This window comes from Hipposideros armiger, unplaced genomic scaffold (assembly GCF_001890085.2).
Source record: "Hipposideros armiger isolate ML-2016 unplaced genomic scaffold, ASM189008v1 scaffold_240, whole genome shotgun sequence".
NCBI classification, from domain to species: domain Eukaryota; kingdom Metazoa; phylum Chordata; class Mammalia; order Chiroptera; family Hipposideridae; genus Hipposideros; species Hipposideros armiger.
In genome coordinates, this window is record NW_017731590.1 from 102,091 (window position 1) to 114,374 (window position 12,284).

At 32.1% G+C, this 12,284-nt stretch overlaps 1 protein-coding gene across 3 annotated transcripts in view; it reads left to right on the forward strand.

Moving 5' to 3' along the window:
• The window catches only part of DOCK7 (dedicator of cytokinesis 7), a 97,861-nt gene that overhangs the window by 43,881 nt on the left and 41,696 nt on the right, over positions 1–12,284 (forward strand). For all 3 annotated transcript variants that reach the window (XM_019655497.1, XM_019655498.1, XM_019655496.1), the window contains exons 15-18: positions 1,131–1,300; positions 2,285–2,439; positions 8,875–9,057; positions 9,176–9,338. In XM_019655497.1, coding sequence (XP_019511042.1) covers positions 1,131–1,300; positions 2,285–2,439; positions 8,875–9,057; positions 9,176–9,338 — 671 coding nt within the window. The remainder of the gene's footprint in view (positions 1–1,130; positions 1,301–2,284; positions 2,440–8,874; positions 9,058–9,175; positions 9,339–12,284) is intronic.

Consider the following 12,284-nt stretch of genomic DNA (forward strand, 5'->3'; position numbering starts at 1 on the left):
TGCCCGGCCCGAGCTGAGCTGCCACTGAGCTGCCAACAGGTGGCAGGATGGCTCAGCTAAAAAAAAAAAAAGAAAGAAAGAAAAAAATACTACATAAGCTACAGGAAATTAGTTTCAAGTGAACACATATTTTCAAGATAGGGAAGGCTTTTTTGAAGAAAGAAGGGAAGAGCTTAGGGTGGGACATTAAAGCTATTGAAGACAAGGTGGGGTTCATTGACCATATGGGGACATTACTTTCTGAGAGAAGGTACAACTTTTTCTGAGACAAAAGGAAAGATGACCCTGTAGCTATGAAGATGGAGCTGTGTTAAAAGGTTTGGCCAGAGCAAATTCAGAATGCCCGTTCTTTCCTAAATGAAGTTGTAGGTAAGGTCTTTTATTGAGATTAATGGTGAGAGGCTTAGGAGAGAGAATGAGGATCTGAAATTGCTGTCAGGTACAGCATTAAAGGCCTGCTGAAGTTGGGTGAATTTTTAATTAGAATGGTATATACAGTCAAAATGCCTTCAATCTAAGAAAAGAGGCAAAAAAAAAGTGAAGATGAGAGTGATTCTTGTTAGTGTGTTAGCTCAGTTGAAACTCAGGGGATTGGGAGTCCAGAAAAGTTGTAAGGGCCCAGTTGTGGTATATGAGCAAAGTTCAGTTTAAATAGAGTTTGTCAAATGCAATCCCAGCCTATGGACTACATGATCCATTAGGTAGAATATTTTTTTTTTTTTTAGAAAAAGGAAGTAAAAATTTATTTTTGGTAAATGTGAAAAGATCTCACTTGATGAAATAAAATTTACAACTGTTTAAGATTTCCCTTTTTTTGCTTTAAAATATAACCATAACTGGTCTTAAATAATTTAATATTAAAATGCGTTAATAAGGAGTCAATGTAAAAAATATGCAGATTTACTTCTAAGTCAATTTGTGTAGCATTTTTTCCCCCTCACTTCTTGTTTTATACAGAGAGATTTATTAATTTTAAAAAGAGAAGTGTTTTATAGGAATACATACAAATATGTGGCAAGTTAAGAAGCTGAACAAAATTGTTTCGGCACCGTTACTTCCTGTTTGCTTTAAAGAGATTAACTAATCTCTGTGACCTTACTGCTTCTTTCCTCCATCTTCTTTTTAAATAGACTGTTTGGATTGCATAAGAAAGTCATCAATATGGTACACAATTTACTATCCAGTCATGACTCAGACCCACGGTACTCTGACCCCCAGATAAAGGCTCGAGTGGCCATGTTGTATCTACCTCTGATTGGTATTATCATGGAAACTGTTCCTCAGCTGTATGATTTTACAGGTATTTGATATATTTAAGACAACTTTTAAAGGCAAATTTCAACATGTAAAAGTGTTAGAAAATGTCTCAAGGATAAAGATCTTATTTGCGGAAACGAAATATAAAGAAATGTGCACTAACATAAGTAAACTATAAATACTTAACCACATTACTAAAACACTTTTCACCATGTGAGAGACTTCACTGCAAGGTTTCTGTAAGTACTTTATGACGAATTTTAAAATAATGATTTGGTAGCATTTCTATCCCTACCTATTAGGAAATAGGTTTTTGTGTGTGTATTGTTTATCTGAAAAAAAATACAAGAAAACCTGACAAGTATCTACTACCCTCAGTGTCAATTTTATTATCTATATATAATCAAAATTAATATTCACCTGTATAACAAGAATTATGTTTATTACTAACAAACACTGGGTTAAATAAGTTGAAGTTTTGTTCCTTTTAAAAAATAAAACTTATGAAGTTTTATTGCTCTTGCTTTTCATATTTAGAATTTACTTATATACAGTGCTCAAAAGAAAGCACTGTAAGTTGCATTTAAACTAGCAATTAACATGATAAAGTACTTCCAGTTCAACAAAAACAAAAACATTTACCAAGTACCTAATATGCATTAAGAACCTCAACAGGTGCTGCTGATGCAAAGATAACCAGCTCCTTGCCTTTGAAGGACTGATAGTTGAGTAGTTTTCCCAGTATTTTGATCACTGAAGTGAGTTTCCTTATCTGAAGGCAGAAATGTTTAAATTATTGTGTCTTCTTTTACTAGTAAGTTAAAGTTTGCTACGAAACTATGAATTATTGTTAATGTTTAAAATATTTAAAACATTGTTTAAAAGATGTAAATATAAAGATAAATATTACATGTTAGAGTTTTTTTTTAAGAGTGATGGAGAATAGAAAGGGGAATTGTATGCTCAGTAACTGTTAATCAAGCTAAACAGAAATTTTATTTATTTATTTTTGGATTATTTTTTCCAGAAACTCACAATCAACGAGGAAGACCAATTTGTATAGCCACTGATGATTATGAAAGTGAGAGCGGAAGCATGATAAACCAGACGGTTGCCATGGCAATTGCAGGAACATCAGTTCCTCAACTAACAAGGCCAGGCAGTTTCCTCCTGGCATCAACGGTAAAAACAGCCCTCCTACAGAGTTTTTTCTGGAAAGACAGATATTTACAAGGATGTACCCTTAAATAACCGAGATTCTTGTATTAGCTGATGCAGAAGTACCCTGAGTTTAATTTATTTTGTGGAAGCACTAAGAATATTGCCTATCTTGTACCGAGTTGTTTTGAAAATTATTAATTACCTCAGGGCTTATGGTGTAAAGACCTCTGTTCTGTCTGTCATTCAGAATTTTGGAAGTTGTCTTATTATATAGCATATTTTCTTTTTTAAATCCATTTTATTCTTTATCAGCCCTAAGAAACATTCTCAATTGTTTAGTAATTGAGAATTTTTTTCATCTGTGAAGTTTTATGCTTTTTCATGTTTAAAAAATTGACATTTACTCTGCCTGTAATATTTTCCCCTTAAAGAGAGAAGGATCTGAGGGTAGGGAGGAAATAAACTGCCAATAGAGCAAGATCAAGTTCTAAAAGTTTTAAATGACTTTCTTTCAGAAAAATGCAATATTTATGGAAGTTGTTATATAAACTTAAAAAAGAGTTTTACTGAGGTAATTTACATATCAAAAGATTGACCCATTTTAAGTGTACAATTTCATGGTTTGTAATATATTTACAAAGTTGTGTAGCCATCACCACAATCTAAGTTTAGAACCTTTCTATCACCCTAGTAAGAACCCTTAGGCCTATTTAGCAGTCACTACCTGTTTTCCCCAGCCCCAGTTCCAGCCAGCAACTAATCCATTTTCTGTCTGTATAGATTTGCCTATTCTGGATATTTCATAAAAATGGAATTATTCACTGTGATCTTTTGTTTCTGGCTTCTTTCACTAAGCATAATGTTTTTAAGGTTCATCCATGTTGTAACATATATCCATACTTCTTTGTTTTTTAAATCGTCAAATAGTGTTCCTATGTATTGATATCTATGTTTGTAAGATTGCCTGTAACTGTTCTTTCTCATAATGTTCTTTTCAGGTTTTGGAATCAGGGTTAAGTTAGCCAATTAAAATGAACTGGGAAGTTTTCCCTTTTATAATGTCTCTGAAAGTACTTGTTTAAAATTGGAATTATTTCTTCCTGGAATATTTGAAGAACTTGCGGGTGAAGCCATCTGTACCTGCAGTTTCCTTTTTATTTTCTTTTTGAAAGTTTTAAACTTAACTATTTTAATTTCTTTAATGACTATAAAGTTTACAAGCTTTCTAAATTTTTTTACACTGGTTTCTGAAAATTTTATTGTAATAAACATTTATTCAAATTTTTTGACATATACGAAGTTGTTCCAAATACCTTCTCTGGTCTTTTAATGTCTATAATATCTGTGGTAGATGTAAATGTTTTCATTTCTGTGACTGGCTTTTTGTATGTTTTGTCTTAAATCAGTCTCAACAGAAATTTGTATGTATCTTTAGTCATAAAAAAACGATTTGGGGGCAATATTGATCCTCACTTTTGAGTATTTATTTTGATTATTACTGTCTTCTACTTTCTTTGGGTTTATATTGGGTATTCTTTTTCTAACTTCTTGAGATAGATGCTTAACTCACTAATTTTCATCCTTTCTTCTTTGATAATTTAAGCCTATACATTTCCTTTAATTATCATTTTAGTTACATGCTACAATTTATACATAACATTTTCATTATTCAGTTCAAAATATATTTAAAGTTGATTATGATTTCTTTTAGACTTTTGGGCTATTAAGTTTTTTTGTTTTAAAATTTCCAGTAATATGAAAATTTCTAGTAATCTTTTTGTTTCTGATTTTGTCTGAATTTCATGATTAGATAACTTACTCTGTATAATTTCGGTTTGTTATATTTGTGACAAGTGGTTTTATGGTCCAGTATACGGTCAGTTTCTGCAAGTACCTCATGTTTTTTAAAAGAATGAATATTCTTCAGTTATTTACAATATTCTGTATTTGTCTATTATGCCCATTACATCAGATTTGTTGATTCTATTGTTTAAATCTTTCTCTTCACTGAATTCTGTCTGCTTATCCTAATATCCCACTACTGCTGTCATTTTGTAATTTCTACTTGTCATTCTGTCAGATCTTGTTTTACTTCCTTTGAGTCCTTATTACAAAATATCTAATAATTTTAAATTGTTACATATTTTTGATAGATTTCACCTTTTGTCAACATGAACCATAATATTTTGTTTGCCTTGAAGTCTATTTTGTATAATATTAGTATAGCTATCTAGGTTTCTTTTCCCTAGAACATATATATAGCATGAGTTTTTCCATTCTTTTACTTTCAGTGTTTTGTCTTATGTTTTAAATGTTTGAAACGTATGTTTTAGATGCGTCTTTTATACACAAAACCTAATCTGTCTTATATTTTTTAAATCTGGTCTCTTTATTTTTGTCTTTCACTGGACTTTTTAATTTATTTTCATTTAGTATAAAGTTAATGCACTTAAGATTTTAATTTTACTTGTTGTCCCACCCATTATATGTTTCTTTATGTCTCATTTATTGTCTTCTTTTGAATTGTGTTTTCCTCATTCCACAATTTCCTCTCTTAATACTTTGGAAGTTATATTATATATTCTATTTCTCTTCTTTTAAGGATTGTATTACCAATCATATTATGCTTCCTTAAATTAAATTCCAGTCAAATGGATATCATTACCTTTATATTCACTTTGGTTAATACAAGGATCTTAAAACAGGTTGACTCTTCTTTACCATTCTCCTTACTTAAATGCCATTTTTATGCATTTAATTTTGTGTATAATTAAACCTCAGAAGACATATTATTATTTTTCTGGCTATATAGAATCAGTTATTTAGATTTGCCCATGTGTTCACCACTTTATTTGTTCTTGATTCTTTCCCTAATTTGTGATCTTCTATAAGACAGGTTTTTCTTCTTTGTGAAATATGTCCTTTAGAATTTTTAAACTATGGTGATAAATTCCCTGCATTTCTTTGAAAAATGTCTTTATCTGACCTTCATTATTTAGGATTTAAAAAAAATTTTTTTAGAAATAACATCTGAGTTTTCTCTTAGCATGCTGACGACATTGTTCCCACTGTCTTCTCAATTCCGTTGATGCTTTTGATAAGTCAGCAGTGTCAAACTGTTGCATCTTGGAAGATAATTTATCCTTTTTTCTGTCTTCTTATTCTCCTTGAAAGTGATTTTGTGTGGTTTCACTCTGTTGATTATAGTTTTGAATTTCTTTCTATTTATTCTGCTTGATATTTTTTGGACTTCTTAAATCCATGGTTCAGCATCTTTCTTCTAATCTATGAAATTCTTGGCCATTATTTGCCCAAATATGTCCTCTTCTCCATTCTGTCTCTTTTCATATTCCAGTTAAACGTATGCATATGTTGGTTTTTTTATTGCATCATCTATGTCTCTACTCTTATGTATATTCCATCTTTTTGTTAACCTTTACTTCATGCTGGTTGTTTCTTTTGATCTACCTTCCAGTTTACTAATTCTTTCCTTAACTGTAACTGATATTAATATATTAAAACAATCCCTTGAGTTCGTGGATTTTGGTTATTGTGTAATTTTTTTTCAGTTTTCTAAATTTTGTTCTATTTTTTTCAAAAACATTTCTCTTTATACTTTGTCAAATTTTTAAGTATTTTGGGGGGGTGCAGCTTTGCATAGAAAGTGTCATTTTATTGTCTGATAATTTCAATATCTCAAGTCTTTATGTACCTGTTTTTGTTCTCTGTTTTGGCAGTTCTCAGTCATAATGTAGTGAGTGCTTCCTTGTGTGCCTGGTTCTTTGACTGTGTACTGGGCTATGTATTTGCAATACTGTTCATAGGTGTAATAAGTGTCCTAGGACTGTGGTCTCTTCCTTCGGAGAAGATTCATTGATTAGTAATACCAGAGCAGAATTCACAATTATCCTTTTTCTTAATTCCTTGGGAGAATAAGGAAAACTGTCCCTCAGCTGTTTTTTGGGAGGGCTTAATTCTCTCATGGAACCCTGGTTGAGAAACACTGTTGTGAATACTAATCTCAGGTTGGTTTTATATGGAGCAGATTTCTACTAATTTATGATATGCCTTTTCTTTCATTTTGTCCTTCTTTGTCCCTTATCTATCTATTTACCTACCTATCTATCTAAATGAACACACATTCCTAATTTTAATGAAAGTGAATATGACCATCTTTTTGTGGTTTATGGTTTATGCTTTTTAGTTTTTTATTTAAGAAATTCTGTCCTACCCCCAGGATCATAAATATACCCTTTTATATTTCCTTCAAAAAATTTTAAAGTTTGCCTTTTACATTTAAGTTTTTCTTCCTTTTTCTGGAATTTATTTTTTTATACTGTGGTATGAGGTAGGAATCTATTGTATTTTTATTTTTTTCTCTAGGGAATTAGTTATCTCAACACCATTTATTGTACAGTCTATCCATCCACCACTGATCCATAGTGCCAGCTCTATTATATATCAGATTTTTATATATTCATAGGATTTTTTTGTGCTTCCTATTCTTTTTCATTGCACTATAGGTCTATCCATATGCCAATATCGAACTATCTTAATTATTCTAATTCTTTAATAAATCCTACCTGGTCCTTCCTCAAGAGTGTCTTGGCTATTCTTGGCCCTTTGCTCCTCTCCATTAAAGTTTTAAATTAACTTGTCAACTTCCAGGAAAAACCTGGCCATGAATTTGATTGGAATTGCAATGATCCTATAGAACAATTTGGGGAAAATCCAACATCTTTCCATTATTGAGTCTTTTTCATGTTTGTTCGCCTTTCTTCAAAATCTGTCACTGTGTTATTGGCAATTTTTATGGAGGTCTAAGATATGTTAATGTATACCTGTTTGTCAAATTCAGGATAATTTAGTCAATATGTTTATGCCTACCTGAAAGTTCAGCTATATAAAGAACCTGCTTCTTTCAAATAAAAAAGCATTTTCCTTTTCAAAGATATTGTGGAATTGGGGGTGGGGGTCAAATTTACGTGTGTCCAGGTCAGAGGCAGTGTAGCATAGCGGTTAGGTGAGTTTATGTAGGTGAATTAATTTACATTTGCATGCATCCATGAGCGGTAGTAAACATGATGAATAAGAGCTTCGTCTCTGGAACCAAACTTTCTGCATTTGAATCCCAGTTCCACAATTTACTGTAAAATACTTGTACAAAATATTTAACTTCTTGGTGTCTCAGTTCTCTGTCTCTAAGATGGTGTGAGTAATAGTATCTCTTTGGATGGTTGCAAGGGACAAATAGGTTATATGCATAAAATGTTTAGTAGAGTGTCTAGCACCGAGTAGGCATTATATACAACGTATGAGTCAGCTGTTATCATTATCATCACCCGGAATAGAGGGAAGATAGGGGAATAACTGAGATTATGATTTTCAACAGTTAAGTATGTTCAGCCTCCTTTGTCTTTCCTCTCAACATCCGTTCATTGCTTTCTTATTATTTAGTATATGTATTAACCAAATATTGGAATGTTGTATAAAAGTGAAGAGCAAGCTTTGGAGTCTGGTTAACCTGGACTGAAAACTGGCTTCACCTTTTCTTAGTATATGAGTTAGGGCAAATTAATCTCTAGCCTTTAGTTTTCTTACCTATAAACTAGAAATAAGAATAGTTAATGCTGTCTCCTAAAATTATTGTGAGAGTTAAATAAGAAAAAGTGGTTAATACAGTGTCTAGTACATTTCAAATTTTGTTATGTTTTGTCATTAGTATTATTATTGTCATCCTGTATCATTGTCTATAAAATTGAGATGATGTAACCAACTTGGTAATATAGTTGGAGGACTGAATGAAATACTGTATTTAAAGAGCTTAGCATGATGATTTGAACAGAGTAAATATCCAGTAAGTGGTCTTGTAAACAAGTTCTTATTCTTCGTTTTTCATTTGTATTTCATATGCTGTATACTAATGCAGATTGAAGATAGAAAATAGCACCTTAACCTTATATGCTATATGTAAAAATGCTTTTTACTTACATATGGTCTAAGCCTTTTCCCTTTTGTCAGTGGCTCTTGACAGGAAATAGTGTTTCTCTAAACCTTATAAACATTATGTTACTACTTTCTATTATACTTATTTACTGAATCAGTTTTGTTTTTTCCTTTATTTGCATCATGTCTGATATTCTGTGGTAGATATCTTTGTTTTTAATAGTAGGACCTTTTAGTTTTTTGCCTTATGTTTTCTGTTAACATCTGCTGGAAGACCTACAGGATTAAAACAATCTTCTCTTGCCAGGAGAAGTTCATTAAACTTCAGGACCTGAAGTTTCAGGTTCTATATGACTTACACAAGTATTGTCTAAATCAAGTGGTTCTTTTTAAATATTTTATTTTTAAGCAATTTTTGTTTTATTGCTTGTAGGAGAAAACAACTGATAGCCCCAGGAAAAGAAATGGTCATTGATCAATCTGTCTCATTCTACTGCTCCTTATTTTCAGAGTGGCAGGCAATACACTACCTTTTCAGCAGAATCAAGTCGGAGCCTTTTGATCTGTCTACTTTGGGTTCTCAAGAATGCAGATGAGACGGTTCTACAGAAGTGGTTTACAGATCTCTCAGTCCTGCAGCTAAACCGGCTATTAGATCTGCTCTATCTCTGTGTATCTTGCTTTGAATACAAAGTAAGTAATCATTATACTATTATTGTAAAGAGGAACAGGAAAGGAAACATAATGTGGAAAAGGAAGAAGAACATTTTCTCAGTGCCTCTTCTTTCCTTTTCTAATGTTTACATTTTAGGGAAAGAAAGTGTTTGAAAGAATGAATAGTTTGACCTTTAAGAAATCAAAAGATATGAGAGCAAAGCTTGAAGAAGCCATTCTTGGGAGCATAGGCGCTAGGCAAGAAATGGTGCGCCGAAGCCGAGGACAGCTTGGTACGTACACAATACCTTCTCCTTCTGGTGAGAATTTTTTCAAGTTTTTTGAACTATATATTATAACGATCATTGTTGCAAGTCTTCAATGACAATACTAAACTTTAAAAAAAGGTGTTTTAAATATAAATGTGAATTGACCTGAATAACCATTTCTCTGCAGGAATTCAAGCTAAAATTCTGATTTAAGTAGAATGAACACACTTCCTGATTTGCTCTGGATAGTCTCAGTGTATTGCTGTTGCCCTTGTGTGATTATTAATAGCATCCCTTATTTTAAAAAGTAGACTTTTTTAGACCAGTTTTAGGTTTACAGCACAATTGAGGTGTAGGTACAGCGATTTCCAATATACCCCTTATCCCCACACATGCATAACCTCTCCCACTATCAATATCCCCACCAGAGTGGTGCATCTGTCACAACTGATGAACCTACACTGACCCATCATATAACCCAGAGTGTGTAGTTTACATTAGGGTTCATTCTTTGTGACTACAGTCTTTACTCTTAAAACTTTCCTAGTTTGCACAATGAATTAATATACTCTATATCAAAGGCAAAGGTATTGCCCAACAAACTCAAATATCAGGGAGGAAAAAAAAAGTTTTATAGTCTTAAAGTCTTGTTTCTAATCCCAGATCTACTACTCATTAGCTATATAACCTTAGTCAAATCACTTAATCGCCCCAGTTTTCCTCATCCACTTGTGATTCTTTTGCAAATTTAAAAGGTAGTGTAATTAAGTGATCTTATCTTTGTGGGGACCATTTGTGTGTAAATATTTTGTAAATTCTAAAGTGACATACAAATAAGATTGTTGCTGAGAGCTCCTTAAGGTCAAGGACATGGCTTAGTCATCTGTGTGCATGACGCATGCTAACAGTTCCATATATATTTGTTGACTTAAAATATAAAAGTACATTTACATAAATATTGTTTAATTATTGTTTGCTGAAAGGCCATTAACACAATGATCTTTTTACTTAAGTGAACTTAAATATCTTTTATATGCTATGTGTGTTTGGAATTTAATAATGAATAAGACAAAGCCTTTGTCTTTAATAGAATTAATAGAACACAGTGTTTTCACTTTAGTTACTTACAGTTTACAGTAGACCTATGTGTTTTCTTTTAACTCATTTATTATGTACAACATCCTCTAAAAAAGCATTAAAATTAACTTTTATCTAGGTCATTTAATTATTACCAAAACTTAATGACTAATTATCTTCAGCTATAAGACAAAGAAAATAAAACTCATAGAGGTAAATAAATATCTTGCCTAAGATTATAAACTAAGTGACAGAACCAGGATCTTTTGACTTCCAATTTAGTATTCTTTATATCATACCACAGCTTTGTTTGAGGTTTATTGTTGGCAAGAGTGGAACCTTTAACAATATGTTTGTTACATTTTTAAACCAGTGGCCTTAGGACAGCTATCATTGTTTGAATGTAAGAATTGAATTTCTGTATGTGGAATCGAAAACCATCAAGCAAAAAACCAAAAATTGAACTCATAGATACAGAGACTAGGTGGTTGTGGGGGTGGGGGTGAAAAGGGGGTCAAAAGGTACAAACTTTCAGTTATAAAATACATAAGAACTTGGGATATAATGTGCAGCATGGTGACTGTGGTTAATGATACTATATTGTATATTTGAAAACTCAGAGGGTAGATCTTAGTTCTCATCATAAGGAAAAATGTGTAACTGTGGTGATGGATGTTAACTAGATTTATTGTGATCATTTTATAATATATGCATATATCAAATAATTATGTTGTACACTTGAAACTAATACTATATGTCAGTTATATCTCAATTAAAAAAAGAATTGAACTTTTTGTCTTATTAAAATTAAGCCGCTGTAATCCTTATTTACTTTTGAGCAGTTAACCTATGTCACCTACTGATAGACTAAGGAGATAAGAGACAATTTCATGAAAAAAAGTAATAAAAACATAAATAGATCACAGATATTTATTTTGTTAACTGTCTTAATATAGGCATATCATTTTTGTTTTCTTTCACAAAATTTCTTAAAGGTAGAGATTTCAAAAAAAAAAGAGCAAAGGAAGTTCTATTTGAATTCTGAATTTTCATTTTCATTTTTTGTTTCATACTCCCAACTAATTTGAAGTCTGTTTTTTGCAAAAGAAAGTTAGCTTTCTCATTGAGAGCCTGAAATCATGACTGATTCTATTGTTTAAATGTGTATTTCTCCGTGATTTCCCAATGCCTTCTCTACTGCTGCTGGATTTGTATGAATCAGCTCTATTGCTGCTGCCCCTTAAAGGACCCCATTCTGTTCAGTGTGCCTTCCATCCTAGACACCTATCTGGAGAAAGCCCCTATCTTTTTCTTGTCCTGCCTTCTGTGGGCCAAAAGAAGTAATTATTTAGGAATTCTCTTTATATTCTTTATTTATCCAACAAAAACTTATTGAGCTCTCAAAATGTGTCAGAAACTTTGTCAGCCCCAGACATAAAGTGGTAGACAAAAGGGGCAAATCTCTGTTCTTAGTATCTTATATTCTTATGGTCATTGCTATGGAGAGACATAACGCAAATTAAGAGGATAGGAAGTGTTAGGGAGATGAAAGCCTTTCTTCAGAGGTGGTGAATGATTGTTCTTCCCACATTTTCATTGGCCGATTAAGTAAAAGGAACAACAACCATTGCACAGGTCCCAAATGAGGAACGTGTATAGTGAGACTATATTCACAACACACACACACACACACACACACACACACACACACTAACTGTGATGGTATTAGAAAGAGGGAGAGTGGTAGGAAATAGTCTTGGCATATAGATATGTTTAAGAATTTGAGAAAGTCAGTGTTAGAAAATTTGCTGTTTAAAAGGGTTTTTTTTTTATGTTACATGTAGCAAATATATTTCTTCTGTAACAGTTGTGAAATTTTTTTTTTTAATTGTTAGTTTCAGGTGTACAGAACAATGCAAT